At 35.9% G+C, this 19,034-nt stretch overlaps 1 protein-coding gene across 2 annotated transcripts in view; it reads left to right on the forward strand.

Annotated features, from left to right (window-relative positions):
• GABRG1 (gamma-aminobutyric acid type A receptor gamma1 subunit) overlaps positions 1-19,034 on the forward strand; it is a 103,609-nt gene that overhangs the window by 55,336 nt on the left and 29,239 nt on the right. For both annotated transcript variants that reach the window (XM_030919035.1, XM_030919036.1), the window contains exons 4-5: positions 14,240-14,460; positions 15,303-15,385. In XM_030919035.1, coding sequence (XP_030774895.1) covers positions 14,240-14,460; positions 15,303-15,385 — 304 coding nt within the window. The remainder of the gene's footprint in view (positions 1-14,239; positions 14,461-15,302; positions 15,386-19,034) is intronic.

The raw sequence follows: 19,034 nt of genomic DNA on the forward strand, positions 1-19,034 counted from the left end.
TCTCTGTGGTTTAAAAATTTTTGCCTCATATGGATGACCTGAGTTATGGTAAAGAGGTTAAAATTGTGGAGTACATGATCAGAATCTCTTACACTTTGTATGATCTTGAAAAGGCTTCCTTCTATCTCAATTACAATCAGGGAAAAGCAGGAAAAAAAATGAGAAGATAGAGCTTGGCAGTATAGAATAGTCACTGGGCAAAAACAATTTGATGGAATCTGGAAAACATTAGCTTTCTCTGCTTAAATGAAAGGCTATCAAATATATATTTTAATTAAATTTAATAAAGGTTTATGAAAACATTTTTAATTTATCAAAAATATTAGGCTCGGTTATTTACATGTTTTTGGATAATTATTTTTGAAATTATTTTATGGCATATGACAACTCAACATAAACCAACTTCATGAAATACTTTACTCTTTTGCCAGATCGCTAGATTTTAAATAAAAATTATATTATCATAAATGTATCTAAAATCTGTCAAATATTAGTATTTTTACTAAGAATTGCTCCATTTCAAATCAGTATTGAATCTCAGCGGAGGCAAAGGGAGTTTAAAATAGGTTTAATACCTAATGTAAATGACGAGTTAACGGGTGCAGCACACCAACATGGCACATGCATAACAAAACTGCACGTTGTGCACATGTAGCCTAGAACTTAAAGTATAATAATAAAAAAAAAAAAACATTAAAGATGCACTTAAATGTCAGAAAATAAAAAAATAAAAACCAGGTAAACACACTTATATCTCATTTAATTAAAAAGTTCATTGCACATGCGAAGCTAGCTTCACAATGGTTTTTTTGTCCTTATTTTCTTGAAACGTCACTCAATACTCATGTTTTCAGTGTAGATCACTTCTTTCCAGATTTCATGGTCATTCAGATCAAGTTCAATGTGCAGAGAAATAAATAGAGACAACAACCTATACGTAATGGATTTTTAATATATTACATCCACTCAATTGAGAAATATGAAGCAAACTTCACTGACAGACCAAGAGATGGGACAAAATGAGGAGAACGCAGATTTTCATAGAGAACATGAGATGGAGGAATATATTCCTTCTTGCCGCAGTATAAATTGTCCCTTGTCTGGAAAAGAAACACATGGATAATTTTTGAAAAGTGCTCTGAATCCATGGGTGTCCATTCCTACTGTTAATAACTCTGTGATGGTTAATTTTACATGTCAACTTGGCCAGGCTATGGTCCCCAAATACAGTTATGTATCACTTAATGACAGAGATACATTATAAGAAATGCATCTTTAGTCAATTTCATCATTGTGGAAACATCATGGAATGTACTTACACAAACCTACATGGTATAGCCCACTACATACCGAGGCTGTATAATATAGCCTAATGCTTCTAGGACACAAACCTGTTAAGAATATTATTGAACTGAATGTTGTAGATAATTGTAACACAATAAGCATTTGCATATCTAAACATACCTAAACACAGAAAAATACAGTAAAAATATGGTACAAAGATAAAAATGATATACCTGTATAAGGGCCTTATTACTGAAGGCTTGCAGTCAGGGAAGTTCCTCTGGGTGAGTCAGTGAGTGAGTGGTAAGTGAATGTGAAGGCCTGGACATTACTGTGCACTACTATAGACCTTATAAAAACTGTGCACTTAGAATACACTAAATTAATTTTTAAAATTTCTTTCTTCATGACAAATTATTATTTGGTTACTGAATTTTTTTATTTTATAAATTTGTTATAAATTTGACATTTTCATAATAACAACTTAAAAATATTTTACAGCTGTACAAAGTATTTTCTTTGTGTCATTATTTTGTAAGCTTTTCTTTTTCCTTTTTTCTTTTTTTTAAGCTTTTTCAACATTTTGTTGAAAACTAAAAAACCTACACATTAGCCTACATGGTTAGAATCATTATCATTACTGCCTTCCACCTCCACATCTTGTCCCACAAGAAGATCTTCAGGGACAATAACATGCATAAAGCTGTCATCTGATCTGATAACAATGCATCATCTGGAAGACCTACTGAAGGACTTGCCTGAGACTGTTTTACAGTTAGCATATATAATGGTACATATACATATTGTATACAAATACATAAAATACATAAATATATAATATACATTACATTATAATATATTTATATATAATATATAATATATAATATATGTGTGTATTTTGGTTTATGTATTTATTATGCTATACTCTGTCATTTTATAATTAACATATATACGTGTTATGTATATATATAATACAGTTAACATATATATTTGGTTTGTGTGTGTGTGTATAAAGTAGAAAGAGTATAATCTGAAATAATGATAGAAATTATTGTATGGTAAACATATAAACCAGTAGTAAGTTAGTTATTACTAAAATATTATAATATTATAATATTACAAAATACGTACTGTGCATAATTGTATGTATTATACTTTCAAACAACTGGCAGCACAATAGGTTTGTTTACATCAGCATCACCAGAAAGATGTATGTAATCTGTTGTTCTAGGATGTTAGGATGGCCACAACATCACTAGGTGATAGGATTTTTTCAACTACATTGTAATTTTATGGGACCAACGTTGTACATGTGGTCCATCATTGACTGAAAACGTCATGCAGTGCATGACTGTATTTGGCCAAATTCCAGTCCAGATGTTGCTGTGAAGGCATTATTTAGATGTGATTCATATTTAAATCAGTAGATTTTGAATAAAGCAGATTACCCTCTATAATGTAGGTGGGCCTCAACCAATCAAATGAACACTTAAAAGATTGACTGAGGTCCCTCTAGGAAGAAGAGACTCAGGCTCCAGACTGCCTTTGGCTTCAAGACTGAAACGTGAACTCTTCCCTGGCTCCCTACCTACTAGTCTTCTCTGCACATTTTGTACTTACCAGCACCTACATATTATATGATTCGACTTTCTTTTCCCTTTCTCTCTCTCTCTCATCTATCCTTCTATCAGTCAGCATCTATATGTCTACCCATTTATCCTGTTGGCTGTGTTTTTGTGGAGTACCTTAACTAATACAAGCTCACAAGAATAGCTTTTTCCCACCCAGAATTCAAGTATGCAGGTACTATATCTATTCCAAGTTCTGGAAGCTGACCTTGTCCTCTCTATTTTATTGTAACTTCTTAAGAACCGGGAGTTCATTCATAGGGTTTATAAAACTCTACAGATTGTATTATTTCATCTTCTATTCTATAGAGTTTAACTGTTCTGTGAATATAATGCTTCATATTTTACTCTTTGAACTTGTAAACAGAATATTATATAATATATATTCTGGAAATATAGTTATATATTTCCAGTAGGAAATGTTGATTGAGCATGATGCAGAAAATTAACACATGAAGTACTAGGATTTTCAGTTCATTATTCTCAGTGCACTGTTCAGAGCTGTTTCTAGGCTGCAGAGTCAATCATTGGAAATTGGTAGTTTTAGATAATAGTTGCTAAAAAGCTCTTCCAGATGTAGGATAGCCTGTATATTTGAGGAATGCACATTCCCTGACATAAAGAAAATGTGCTACTTTTTCATTATATACAGCTTTCATTCTATATTTTCCATTCTGCCCTGCACTTTACTGCCTCTTTCTCCTCTACCTTCCCTCCACCATTTACTAATTGATGCATAAATCAAAATATTTCCAAATCTTACAGGTTTCAGGTTAAATGCAATTTCTGTCATAAAATCTTTCTTAATTTCCCCTAACTAAAAATAATCTCTACTATTTCTATTTCTCTTTATACTCCTTCTACATTTTATTACTTTCCAATTTTTTTAATTTAATTTAATTTTATTTTTTTTTATTATACTTTAAGTTCTAGGGTACATGTGCATAACTGTGCAGGTTTGTTACATATGTATACTTATGCCATGTTGGTGTGCTGCACCCACCAACTCGTCAGCACCTATCAATTCATCATTTATATCATGTATAACTCCCCAATGCAATCCCTCCCTGCTCCCCCCTCCCCATGATAGGCCCCAGTGTGTGATGATCCCCTTCCCGAGTCCAAGTGATCTCATTTTTCAGTTCCCACCTATGAGTGAGAATATGCGGTGTTTGGTTTTCTCTTCTTGTGATAGCTTCCTAAGAATGATGGTGTCCAGCTGTATCCATGTCCCTACAAAGGACGCAAACTCATCCTTTTTTATGGCTGCATAGTATGCCATGGTGTATATGTGCCACATTTTCTTAATCCAGTCTGTCACAGATGGACATTTGGGTTGATTCCAAGTCTTTGCTATTGTGAATAGTGCCGCAATAAACATACGTGTGCATGTGTCTTTGTAGTAGAATAATTTATAATCCTTTGGGTATATACCCAGTAGTGGGATGGCTGGGTCATATGGGACATCTAGTTCTAGATCCTTGAGGAATTGCCATACTGTTTTCCATAATGGTTGAACTAGTTTACAATCCCACCAACAGTGTAAAAGCGTTCCTATTTCTCCACATCCTCTCCAACACCTCTTGTTTCCTGACTTCTTAATGATTGCCATTCTAACTGGTGTGAGATGGTATCTCATTGTGGTTTTGATTTGCATTTCTCTGATGTCGAGTGATGATGAGCATTTTTTCATGTGTCTGTTGGCTGTATGAATGTCTTCTTTTGAGAAATGTCTGTTCATATCCTTTGCCCACTTTTTGATGGGGTTGTTTGCTTTTTTCTTGTATATTTGTATGAGTTCTTTGTAGATTCTGGATATTAGCCCTTTGTCAGATGAGTAGGTTGCAAAAATTTTCTCCCATTCTGTAGGTTGCCTGTTCACTCTGATGGTAGTTTCTTTGGCTGTGCAAAAGCTCTTTAGTTTAATTAGATCCCATTTGTCAATTTTGGCTTTTGCTGCTGTTGCTTTTGGTGCTTTAGACATGAAGTCTTTGCCCATGCCTATGTCCTGAATGGTATTACCTAGATTTTCTTCTAGGGTTTTTATGGTATTAGGTCTAACATTTAAGTCTCTAATCCATCTTGAATTAATCTTCGTATAAGGGGTAAGGAAAGGATTCAGTTTCAGCTTTCTACTTATGGCTAGCCAATTTTCCCAGCACCATTGATTAAATAGGGAATCCTTTCCCCATTTCTTGTTTCTCTCAGGTTTGTCAAAGATCAGATGGCTGTAGATGTGTGGTATTATTTCTGAGGACTCTGTTCTGTTCCATTGGTCTATAGCTCTGTTTTGGTACCAGTACCATGCTGTTTTGGTGACTGTAGCCTTGTAGTATAATTTGAAGTCAGGTAGCGTGATGCCTCCAGCTTTGTCCTTTTGACTTAGGATTGTCTTGGCAATGCGGGGTCTTTTTTGGTTCCATATGAACTTTAAAGCAGTTTTTTCCAATTCTGTGAAGAAACTCATTGGTAGCTTGATGGGGATGGCATTGAATCTATAAATACCCTTGGGCAGTATGGCCATTTTCACAATATTGATTCTTCCTATCCATGAGCATGGTATGTTCTTCCATTTGTTTGTGTCCCCTTTGATTTCACTGAGCAGTGGTTTGTAGTTCTCCTTGAAGAGGTCCTTTACATCCCTTGTAAGCTGGATTCCTAGGTATTTTATTCTCTTTGAAGCAATTGTGAATGGAAGTTCATTCCTGATTTGGCTCTCTGCTTGTCTGTTACTGGTGTATAAGAATGCTTGTGATTTTTGCACATTAATTTTGTATCTTGAGACTTTGCTGAAGTTGCTTATCAGCTTAAGGAGATTTTGGGCTGAGACAATGGGGTTTTCTAAATATACAATCATGTCATCTGCAAACAGGGACAATTTGACTTCTTCTTTTCCTAACTGGATACCCTTGATTTCTTTCTCTTGCCTGATTGCCCTAGCCAGAACTTCCAACACTATGTTGAATAGGAGTGGTGAGAGAGGGCATCCCTGTCTTGTGCCAGTTTTCAAAGGGAATTTTTCCAGTTTTTGCCCATTCAGAATGATATTAGCTGTGGGTTTGTCATAAATAGCTCTTATCATTTTGAGGTACGTTCCATCAATACCGAATTTATTGAGAGTTTTTAGCATGAAGGGCTGTTGAATTTTGTCAAAAGCCTTTTCTGCATCTATTGAGATAATCATGTGGTTCTTGTCTTTGGTTCTGTTTATATGCTGGATTATGTTTATTGATTTGCGAATGTTGAACCAGCCTTGCATCCCAGGGATGAAGCCCACTTGATCATGGTGGATAAGCTTTTTGATGTGCTGCTGAATCCGGTTTGCCAGTATTTTATTGAGAATTTTTGCATCGATGTTCATCAGGGATATTGGTCTAAAATTCTCTTTTTTATTGTGTCTCTGCCAGGCTTTGGTATCAGGATGATGTTGGCCTCATAAAATGTGTTAGGGAGGATTCCCTCTTTTTCTATTGATTGGAATAGCTTCAGAAGGAATGGTACCAGCTCCTCCTTGTACCTCGGGTAGAATTCAGCTGTGAATCCATCTGGTCCTGGACTTTTTTTGGTGGGTAGGGTATTAATTGTTGCCTCAATTTCAGAGCCTGCTATTGGTCTATTCAGGGATTCAACTTCTTCCTGGTTTAGTCTTGGGAGAGTGTAAGTGTTCAGGAAATTATCCATTTCTTCTAGATTTTCTAATTGATTTGCTTTGAGGCGTTTATAGTATTCTCTGATGGTTGTTTGTATTTCTGTGGGGTCAGTGGTGATATCCCCTTTATCATTTTTTATTGCATCTATTTGATTCCTCTCTCTTTTCTTCTTTATTAGTCTTGCTAGCGGTCTCTCAATTTTGTTGATCTTTTCAAAAAACCAACTCCTGGATTCATTGATTTTTTGGAGGGTTTTTTGTGTCTCTATCTGCTTCAGTTCTGCTCTGATCTTTGTTATTTCTTGCCTTCTGCTAGCTTTTGAATGTGTTTGCTCTTGCCTCTCTAGTTCTTTTAATTGTGATGTTAGAGTGTCAATTTTAGATCTTTCCTGCTGTCTCTTGTGGGCATTTAGTGCTATACATTTCCCTCTACACACTGCTTTAAATGTGTCCCAGAGATTCTGGTATGTTGTATCTTTGTTCTCATTGTTTTCAAAGAACATCTTTATTTCTGCCTTCATTTCATTATGTACTCAGTAGTCATTCAGGAGCAGGTTGTTCAGTTTCCATGTAGTTGAGCGGTTTTGAGTGAGTTTCTTAGTCCTGAGTTCTAGTTTGTTTGCACTGTGGTCTGAGAGACAGTTTGTTATAATTTCTGTTCTTTTACATTTGCTGAGGGGTGCTTTACTTCCAATTATGTGGTCAATTTTGGAATAAGTGCGATGTGGTGCTGAGAAAAATGTATATTCTGTTGATTTGGGGTGAAGAGTTCTATAGATGTCTATTAGGTCCGCTTGGTGCAGAGATGAGTTCAATTCCTGGATATCCTTGTTAACTTTCTGTCTCATTGATCTGTCTAATGTTGACAGTGGAGTGTTGAAGTCTCCCATTATTATTGTATGGGAGTCTAAGTCTCTTTGTAAGTCTCTAAGGACTTGCTTTATGAATCTGGGTGCTCCTGTATTGGGTGCATATATATTTAGGAGAGTTAGCTCTTCCTGTTGAATTGATCCCTTTACCATTATGTCATGGCCTTCTTTGTCTCTTTTGATCTTTGATGGTTTACAGTCTGTTTTATCAGAGACTAGGATTGCAACCCCTGCTTTTTTTTGTTCTCCATTTGCTTGGTAGATCTTCCTCCATCCCTTTATTTTGAGCCTATGTATGTCTCTGCATGTGAGATGGGTCTCCTGAATACAGCAGACTGATGGGTCTTGACTCTTTATCCAGTTTGCCAGTCTGTGTCTTTTAATTGGACCATTTAGTCCATTAACATTTAAGGTTAATATTGTTATGTGTGAACTTGTTCCTGTCATTATGATATTAACTGGTTATTTTGCTCGTTAGTTGATGCAGTTTCTTCCTAGCCTCGATGGTCTTTACATTTTGGCATGTTTTTGCAATGGCTGGTACCGGTTGTTCCTTTCCATGTTTAGGGCTTCCTTCAGGGTCTCTTGTAAGGCAGGCCTGGTGGTGACAAAATCTCTAAGCATTTGCTTATCTGTAAAGGATTTTATTTCTCCTTCACTTATGAAACTTAGTTTGGCTGGATATGAAATTCTGGGTTGAAAATTCTTTTCTTTAAGAATGTTGAATATTGGCCCCCACTCTCTTCTGGCTTGTAGAGTTTCTGCGGAGAGATCTGCTGTTAGTCTGATGGGCTTCCCTTTGTGGGTAACCTGACCTTTCTCTCTGGCTGCCCTTCAGATTTTTTCCTTCATTTCAACTTTGGTGAATCTGGCAATTATGTGTCTTGGAGTTGCTCTTCCGGAGGAGTATCTTTGTGGCGTTCTCTGTATTTCCTGAATTTGAATGTTGGCCTGCCCTACTAGCTTGGGGAAGTTCTCCTGGATGATATCCTTCAAGTGTTTTCCAACTTGGTTCCATTTTCCCCCTCACTTTCAGGCACCCCACTCAGACGTAGATTTGGTCTTTTTACTTAATCCCATACTTCTTGCAGGCTTTGCTCATTTCTTTTTCTTCTTTTTTCTTTTGGTTTCTCTTCTCGCTTCATTTCATTCATTTGATCCTCAATCGCTGATACTCTTTCTTCCAGTTGATCGAGTCGGTTACTGAAGCTTGTGCATTTGTCACGTATTTCTCATGTCATGGTTTTCATCTCTGTCATTTCGTTTATGATCTTCTCTGCATTAATTAGTCTAGCTGTCAATTCTTCCACTCTTTTTTCAAGATTTTTAGTTTCTTTGCGCTGGGTACGTAATTCCTCCTTTAGCTCTGAGAAGTTTGATGGACTGAAGCCTTCTTCTCTCATCTCGTCAAAGTCATTCTCTGACCAGCTTTGATCCGTTGCTGGCGATGGGCTGCGCTCCTTTGCAGGGGAAGATGCGCTCTTATTTTTTGAATTTCCAACTTTTCTGCCCTGCTTCTTCCCCATCTTTGTGGTTTTATCTGTCTCTGGTCTTTGATGATGGTGACGTACTGATGGGGTTTTGGTATAGGTGTCCTTCCTGTTTGATAGTTTTCCTTCTGACAGTCAGAAGGACTGTCTGTTAGTCTGTTGGAGACTGCTTGAGGTCCACTCCAGACCCTGTTTGCCTGGGTATCAGCAGCAGAGGTTGCCGAAGATAGAATATTGCTGAGCAGCGAGTGTACCTGTCTGATTCTTCCTTTGGAAGTTTCCTCTCAGGGGTGTACTCCACCCTGTGAGGTGTGGGGTGTCAGACTGCCCCTAGTGGGGGATTTCTCCCAGCTAGGCTACTCAGGGGTCAGGAACCCACCTGAGCAGGCAGTCTGTCTGTTCTCAGATCTCAACCTCCGCGTTGGGAGATCCACGGCTCTCCCCAAAACTGTCAGACAGAGTCTTTGGCATCTGCACCGGCCCCCGCTGCTTCCCCTGTTGGTCTTCAGCTGTGCGCTGTCCCCAGAGGTGGAGACTACAGAGACAGGCAGGCTTCCTTGAGCTGCTGTGAGCTCCACCCAGTTTGAGCTTCCCAGGGGCTTTGTTTACCTACTTAAGCCTCAGCGATGGCGGGCGCCCCTCCCCCAGCCTCACTGCTGCCTTGCGGATAGATCGCTGCAGACTGCTGTGTTAGCAGTGAGGGAGGCTCCGTGGGCGTGGGACCCTCCCGGCCAGGTGTGGGATATATTCTCCTGGTGTGCCTGTCTGCTTAAAGTGCAGTATTGGGGTGGGAGTTACCCAATTTTCCAGGTGTTGTGTGTCTCAGTTCCCCTGGCTAGGAAAACGGATTCCCTTCCCCCTTGCGCTTCCAGGTGAGGTGATGCCTCGCCCTGCTTCAGCTCTTGCTGGTCAGGCTGCAGCAGCTGACCAGCACCGATTGTCCGGCACTCCCTAGTGAGATGACCCCAGTACCTCAGTTGAAAATGCAGAAATCACCGGTCTTCTGTGTCGCTCGCGCTGGGAGTTGGAGACTCGAGCTGTTCCTATTCGGCCTACTTTCCAATTTTATTATGTATATGTTCATACCAAGAAGGCTCCATTTTCATCTTTGTGAATCCAGTACATTATAAAAGTAACAAGAACACTGAAAAAATATTTGCTAAAAATTAATTGATGAATGCACACGATATTATGTGCCTTTGGAAGTCTACATTCATAGACATAAATAGAGAGCCAAAGGGTTAGTAGGTAAATTTAGAACATGTGTCTGATTTTTGAATCACCCTCATGTATTGCTGATGATTTCAATGATTTAAGCAATTGGCATAACCTCTTTGCTCCCTATTTCTTTTTATATTTCAAACGTAGAATAACACCACATTTTTTATTTACTTTATCCTGCTAGAATTCAGAAGCTGGTGCTTTTCCAATAATTAAGCAAACTGGAGCTGATACTTGTAAAATTTTACCACTAAAGGTATTTCTTTGTCCTGTGGATTAGCTGTACTTGTACTTTTTCTCCACGTGCCTATAGCTCCATTACTGCTAAATTTATTAGGTCTACCATTCTGTTTTGGCCATGTGACTAGACAGTTTTGGAAGAGATTAATGCCAATATAGGAAGAGCAAATCAGGATCCATCAAATTTTATGATGAAATTATGCAACTAGGTTAATTGCTTTGGCAGGTCTTGAATTTTGTGTGAAGTTTCTCCCATTACTAGAAATACAGTGATATTGAATTTACTAGTAATTTGAAATGTGAGATACAGTGCTTAATTCCAAACTGACAACGTAGTAGTGAGACTGCACTACACCCTTATCAATTATGATTTGATTTTATTAGGTTAAGAATCAAAATGGCTCACTTCACATTTATTCATTAATGCTGTTTTGTCAGCTAACTTGCAAGGAGATACAGTACATTTTGTAAAATGCATTAGATGTCAAATTTTAAATGCACTGTTTCTTATCTCAAAATGTTTATCTTAGAAGCTATTGTATTTGTTGTTCTGAGTAAATAGAAGTTCCATTTTATGTTTTTCTTTTGCTTATTTCTTGTGTAGATATTATAACCTGTGAACAGGAACATGAAGTACGAGAGTAGTTTGGTCATTTTCTGGAAATTATAGTAATACAAATGGGCAAACAAAACTGGATTTTTTTATTATGTGTAACGTGGCATAGATTTTGGTCTTCTTATTTCAATGAGACATTTTTAACAATTAGCAATTTAAAAGGACTTGTAAGTATTAGCTTCTGCAAAGGGCTTTGGATGGATGGATTATCAAGACATATTCTCTGTGTCTTTCTCTTCCTGATATTGGGTTGAAGGAACAACTGTGAGTAGAAAACTTTTTCCATTTCTGATCCTTTGGAAATCATAAGCCTTCCAACAGTGATTAACACTTCCAGAATCAGGGATTTTAAAAAGGTCCTGCAGCTGCTAAGCAGTATTGACAGCTGCTTTGGAAATCTAAGCCTTAGACAAGTTGGTTCTCAAGTGCCACCTTTAAGGTCCTGTGAATTAGGAATACTGCAGCTAAGTATAACTGCCAAGTAGCAGTACATTCCCTCTATCAACTAGTGTTGAATATTTGCCTAGCCGCAATCCTTACTGGTATCTTAAGTAGTTTCTGCTGTTTGATCCCACGCAAAAGTACAACATAATTCTGGTGAATAAAGTTGACTAAATGCTCTTTCCAGGGCATTTAGTTCACCATAGAAGGATGATGAGACTTCTGTCTATTTGTATTTGCCATTAAAATTAGACACCATATCATTAGCATAGGTTACATGGTTGACTGAATAGTCATTTGTGTCAGGTGAAAAGGCTGCTTGGATAAATTATAATTGATTCCAAAGACAAGACATCTGACCTGAGATACAGGTGGGCAGAGTGGGGATCAATGATAACTTCAGTAAAGTGTTCAATATTTTTTTACAAGGTTTAAAGAATAAAGAATACACCAGTGATAACGTGTATGAGGTTCTCTAGGACTTCCTAAATGCTTGCACAATTTACATATTACCCCATTAATATTACTCAATAAGATGATTAAACATCTACAGCATAAATATGAATTATTATGTATTATAGGATGTGGTTTGCCTTATGACTCAGCCTGACCTAGAAACACAGTATATAAGCAAGGTTGTGGCTATCAGATTTATAAGGCTTACCCGGTTGCAAAAGTACTTTCAGTCTATATTCCACAGCAGTTTGATCCGTGCCATCCCATATTAAGTTGAAAAAAATAAAATTTTATTTATCTCCCTAACTTACTCTAGCACGGCAATCAAAATTATGTAAAGAGAAGGTGATGATGCAAGCATTTTTGTGCAGAAAAACTTCATATTTTAAATCCATTAAAAACAACAACTGACATAATATAGATGTTAAATAGGTAGATTATTGAATGATCACACATTACTTCATTATATAAATAAATTATTCAGAATTATAAGTGTATATACTTTAAGCACTTTATAAAACATACATTTCACACTCAATTACATAGTTTCTGGTCCCTACTGTATTTTAAATAATTATTATAATAGGCTTTTCCAGAATTGTAACATTGTTCATCCAACATAGATAAAATGAGGTACCCTCTCAATTTGTTTTTATATTCCAGTTAAGCAAATTGTAATTGTAAGTAGTCTGCCTGGAACCTAGGAATTGATCCAACTTCTCTATAAATAAGTTGAATCTAGTTTGTTTACTTATTAATATCTCATAATTTTTTTCCATTTTTCATTTATTCACCACATCCCCCCCAATTATACTTCTATTTCTTATATTAAATATTTTCCTTCAGGAAAGTTGGCCAGTTGCTAATATGACATCAAGTGCAGGTAATCAATCTCTCTCACCAGAAGTAACTTATATAATACTTCATATTTTTCAATTTACTTACTCTTTTAAATATCAAAAGTATATCCATACACATGCAAACATACATACACACACATATATACACACACACATATACGCACACACATATAGCTCATATATATTGTGTATATATTATATATGTATGTATATTTTATATATGTATATATATCATATATATGTATATTTACTTCCTTTCCTCCATGGCATTGATTACTGCTGCATTCTTGTTCATTTTGTTTGTTTTAAATGCCTATAATATGGCAGACATTTTGTCAGGATACAAAGGTAGATAACATCTGATTATCCACTCTTGAAGGTTCTCTGTTAAAAATGAAATTTCCTAATTACAGTTACTATGGACAGAGGTTTTGCTCCAAACTTGGAACCCATCAGACATCACTATAACCACCATTATATGCATTTGTTATGAGTGTGGACTTGGGATGTAGCCTGCAGTGGCTCAGTTTCCATATCAACTGCTTATTAGTTCTGTGATGTGAGAAGAATTATTTTATATTTCTATTAATACATGTTACTGAAAGATAATGATTATATTTCACAGAGTTGCAATAAGGATTTAGTGACATGACACATGCAAAGCTCTTAAATATGTTTGGCATCTTATAATAGCTCAGTAAGTTAGTTTGTGGTTGCTTTAAAACATTTGAAACTAGTAAATATAAATAATTGGAATCAACTTTTTAGACAAAAAACAATGTAAAGCCTCTTAAATAATTTGGTTGGTTTTTGCATCTATATTTTCTTTTGTTAATGATTTTTGTGACTTAAGCTCTGTATAAATTAATATAACTGTTAAGATAATTTGTTTTTAAGTTTAATAAGTACATCATACATACACAAAATCTTGAGTAAAATTCACACACAAAAAAATTAAAAAGAATAAAGTAACACTGGGCAACAATAACTCCTGGAAATCTTGGATTTTATTTTACACGATTCATGCAAACAAAAGGAAAGTTTAGGCTATGTGCGGTGGCTCACGCCTGTAATCCCAGCACTTTGGGAGGCAGGAGGATCACGAAGTAAGGAGATCAAGACCATCCTGGCTAACACGGTGAAACCCCGTCTCTACTAAAAATACAAAAATTAGCTGGGCGTGGTGGTGGGCGCCTGTAGTCCCAGCTACTCCGGAGACTGAGGCAGGAGAATGGCGTGAACCCGGGAGGCGGAGCCTGCAGTGAGCCGTGATCATGCTACTGCACTCCAGCCTGGGCGACAGAACGAGACTCCGTCTCAAGAAAAAAAAAAAAAAAAGTTTAAAATAATGGCATTTTTTTCCTCCAAAAAGACTGAGTTTAACTGTTACTTGCAGAAACTTCACAATATAAAAATTCAAACTTCTGAGAAAAACAACTAAAATAGTAGCTTTACTAATATGTTGTTACTCTTCTTACATTTTAGGAATACACAATAGATATAATTTTTGCCCAAACCTGGTTTGACAGTCGTTTAAAATTCAATAGTACCATGAAAGTGCTTATGCTTAACAGTAATATGGTTGGAAAAATTTGGATTCCTGACACTTTCTTCAGAAACTCAAGAAAATCTGATGCTCACTGGATAACAACTCCTAATCGTCTGCTTCGAATTTGGAATGATGGTCGAGTTCTATATACTCTAAGGTAATATTTGTTTAAAAATCTGTAGTTGCTCTCATTTATTTTCCATACTAATATTTAATCAATTCCAAATTTTGTATTTCTCAAAGTTGCAAAGTCAAAAGTATGAAGCTCCTTTCACACGCTAAAATATAATGTGAAATATTTTCGCGATACTTTTTTTAAGCTCAGTTATTATTATGTGAAAAGGACTAAAAGCAAATAGAAAAAATTATTTGATTTTCTTCCTTTGAAGCAGAAGAGGTTGCAGCATAAATATTATTGTTTTCTTAACCTGCCATGTAAATAATTGAGTAAGATTTCCTCTAGAAACCCACCCTGCTATAAAATTTTATAATACTCTAATTTTCAATGGTGTAGTAAAATATCCTTAAGAGAGGATTAAATGAAGGTTGAGGTATAAGATTCAAGTTTATTTAGCTCATTGCCTTGAACATATCTGCTTATTAAGAACTGTCCTTCATGGAAAGATATTCATAATAAATTAAGAGAAAAATTACTATATTTAACCATTTATAATCTGTTAATATGCTGTGTTTGCACATGTGTGTTTGTTGACATATTGAAGTATGAATTATTACGTGTAAACACAGAGATCATATTGAAATGTATACAGAAGTAACTTAGTTGAATGAAGAGGAAATTGTTAGAATTATCATACTCATATATAAACATTATAATATTATCACTATTTAAGACTTTGAGATTTTAGAATCATTATTATATTCTAATATATCACAATCTATTCTCATAAGACACATTCTTGTTTTAAAATTAGACAGGGAATTTTTAATGCTTCAAATTATTTATCTTTATTTAATACTTTGTTTTTTCCATCTAAATAGATTGACAATTAATGCAGAATGTTATCTTCAGCTTCATAACTTTCCTATGGATGAACATTCCTGTCCACTGGAATTTTCAAGCTGTACGTAACAAAACACTTGATAATTTCATAGAATTTTAACCTTAGAAGCTGTTTATTTAAAAATAAAATGAAAGAAAATAGAATATGATTTTCAAAAGTGTACACTATGTTCAATTCTTTTAGATAAAATAATTACAAATAATATATTTGCTTCTTGCTTTTAAACTAAAAGATTACAATAAATGTGTAGTGAATGCATATGTTTCATTAAAGCATTCTTTATAACTTTTAGCTTTATTCCAATGCTATTTGCTTATTTTTATTAAATAAAGGAGTATTGAAGATAGGTTTATATTCAAATGTTTTTATATAGCCACCAAAAAAAAAAAAGTGATTAAAATTATATTCATCTTCCTGGAGGCAAGATTTAACTTTATTACGTTAGATTTTGAAATGTGTTTCAAAAATTCATTGGGCAAATAGTATTTACTATATGAGGAGCAAATATTTGAGAGTACTTTCAGAATTCAGAAAAACCAAGGTAGAAATAAGTTGACTTAATTAAAAAAGATTGATTCATAGAGAAGTGGTTGGAGGTGAATAATTAGAGTATAAAAACCTGGTATTTTCTTTCTTTTTTTTATTTTTTATTATTATACTTTAAGTTCTAGGGTACATGTGCACAACGTACAGGTTTGTTACATATGTATACTTGTACCATGTTGGTGTGCTGCACCCATCAACTCGTCAGCACCCATCAACTCGTCATTTACATCAGGTATAACACCCAATGCCATCCCTCTCCCCTCCCCCCTTCCCATAATAGGCCCCCGTGTATGATGTTCCCCTTCCCCAGTCCAAGTGATCTCATTGTTCAGTTCCCACCTATGAGTGAGAACGTGTGGTGTTTGGTTTTCTGTTCTTGCGATAGTTTGCTGAGAATGATGGTTTTCAGCTGCATCCATGTCCATACAAAGGACACAAACTCATCCCTTTTTATGGCTGCATAGTATTCCATGTTGTATATGTGTCACATTTTCTTAATCCAGTCTGTCACTGATGGACATCTGGGTTGATTCCAAGTCTTTGCTATTGTGAATAGTGCCGCAATGAACATACTTGTGCATGTGTTTTTATAGCAGTATGATGATTTATAATCCTTTGGGTATATGCCCAGTAATGGGATGCCTGGGTCATATGGTATTTCTAGTTCTAGATCCTTGAGGAATCGCCATACTGTTTTCCACGATGGTTGATCTAGTTTACAATGTCACCAACAGTGTAAAAGTGTTTCTATTTCTCCACATCCTCTCCAGCACCTGTTGTTTCCTGATTTTTTAATGATTGCCATTCTAACTGGTGTGAGATGGTATCTCATTGTGGTTTTGATTTTCATTTCTCTGATGGCCAGTGATGATGAGCATTTTTTCATGTGTCTGTTGGCTGCATGCATGTCTTCTTTTGGGAAATATCTGTTCAAATCCTTTGCCCACTCTTTGATGGGGTTGTTTGTTTTTTTCTTGTAAATGTTTGAGTTCTTTGTAGGTTCTGGATATTAGCCCTTTGTCAGATGAGTAGATTGCAAAAATTTTCTCCCATTCAGTAGGTTGCCTGTTCACTCTGATGGTAGTTCCTTTTGTTGTGCAGAAACTCTTTAGTTTAATTAGATCCAATTTTTCAATTTTGGCTTTTGTTGCCATTGTTTTTGGTGTTTTAGACATGAAGTCCTATGTCCTGAATAGTATTACCTAGGTTTTCTTCTAGGGTTTTTATGGTATTACGTCTAACATTTAAGTCTCTAATCCATCTTGAATTAATTTTCGTGTAAGGAGGAAGGAAAGGATCTAGTTTCAGCTTTCTACTTATGGCTAGCCAATTTTCTCAACACCATTTATTAAATAGGGAATCCTTTCCCCATTTCTTGTTTTTGTCAGGTTTGTCAAAGATCTGATGGCTGTAGATGTGTGGTATTATTTCTGAGGACTCTGTTCCATTCCATTGGTCTATGTCTCTGTTTTGGTACCAGTACCATGTTGTTTTGGCTACTGTAGCCTTGTAGTAGAGTTTGAAGTCAGGTATCGTGATGCCTCCAGTTTTGTTCTTTTGACTTAGGATTGTCTTGGTAATGCGGGCTCTTTCTTGGTTCTGTATGAACTTTAAAGCAGTTTTTCCAATTCTGTGAAGAAACTCATTGGTAGCTTGATGGGGATGGCATTGAATCTATAAATTACCTTGGGCAGTATGGCCATTTTCACGATATTGATTCTTCCTATCCATGAGCATGGTATGTTCTTCCATTTGTTTGTATCCTCTTTTATTTCACTGAGCAGTGGTTTGTAGTTCTCCTTGAAGAGGTCCTTTACATCCCTTGTAAGTTGGATTCCTAGGTATTTTATTCTCTTTGAAGCAATTCTGAATGGAAGTTCATTCATGATCTGGCTCTCTGTTTTTCTGTTACTGGTGTGTAAGAATGCTTGCGATTTTTGCACATTAATTTTGTATCCTGAGACTTTGCTGAAGTTGCTTATCAGCTTAAGGAGATTTTGGGCTGAGATGATGGGGTTTTCTAAATATACAATCATTTCATCTGCAAACAGGGACAATTTGACTTCTTTTTTTCCTAACTGAATACCCTTAATTTCTTTCTCTTGCCTGATTGCCCTAGCCAGAACTTCCAACCTTATGTTGAATAGGAGTGGTGAGAGAGGGCATCTCTGTCTTGTGCCAGATTTCAAAGTGAATGCTTCCAGTTTTTGCCCATTCAGTATGATATTGGCTGTGGGTTTGTCATAAATAGCTCTTATTATTTTGAGATACATTCCATCAATACCGATTTTATTGGGAATTTTTAGCATGAAATGCTGTTGAATTTTGCCAAAGGCCTTTTCTGCATCTATTGAGTTAATCATGTGGTTTTTGTCTTTGGTTCTGTTTATGTGCTGGATCATGTTTATTGATTTGCATATGTTGAACCATCCTTGCATCCCAGGGATGAAGCCCACTTGATCATGGTGGATAAGCTTTTTGATGTGTTGCTGGATTTGGTTTGCCAGTATTTTATTAAGGATTTTTGCATCAATGTTCATCAGGGATATTGGCCTAAAATTCTCTTTTTTTGTTATATCTCTGCCAGGCTTTGGTATCAGGATGATGTTGGCCTCATAAAATGAGCTAGGGAGTATTCCCTCTTTTTCTATTGATTGGAATAGTTTCAGAAGGAATATACCAGCTCCTCCTTGTACCTCTGGTAGAATTCAGCTGTGAATCCGTCTGGTCCTGAATTTGTTTTGGTTGGTAGGCTATTAATTATTGCCTCAATTTCAGAGCCTGCTATTGGTCTCTTCAGGGATTCAACTTCTTCCTGGTTTAGTCTTGGGAGAATGCAAGTGTCCAGGAAATTGTCTATTTCTTCTAGGAAAAACCTGGCATTTTCTTTAAAGGAAATAATTGTAACCTTTCCATAGCTATATTAATTTTATTTTACATTTATTAACATATGTATCATCACAGGTATTTTTATAACAGTATTTTTCTAGATACACACAATTGTCTTAAAAAATATAATGGCTTATAAAAATGTGGTTGCCTTTACCCACAAATTGTCTAATGCTATTTTCTTTCTTTTGAAAGTAGTTGTTTTAACAGATGGCATTCTAGAATGCAGTAGAGTGTAATATGACAATTCATTCATAAATATAATCCTACTTCT

The sequence above is a fragment of the Rhinopithecus roxellana genome, chromosome 2, assembly GCF_007565055.1.
Source record: "Rhinopithecus roxellana isolate Shanxi Qingling chromosome 2, ASM756505v1, whole genome shotgun sequence".
In the NCBI taxonomy this organism is placed as follows: Eukaryota; Metazoa; Chordata; class Mammalia; order Primates; family Cercopithecidae; genus Rhinopithecus; species Rhinopithecus roxellana.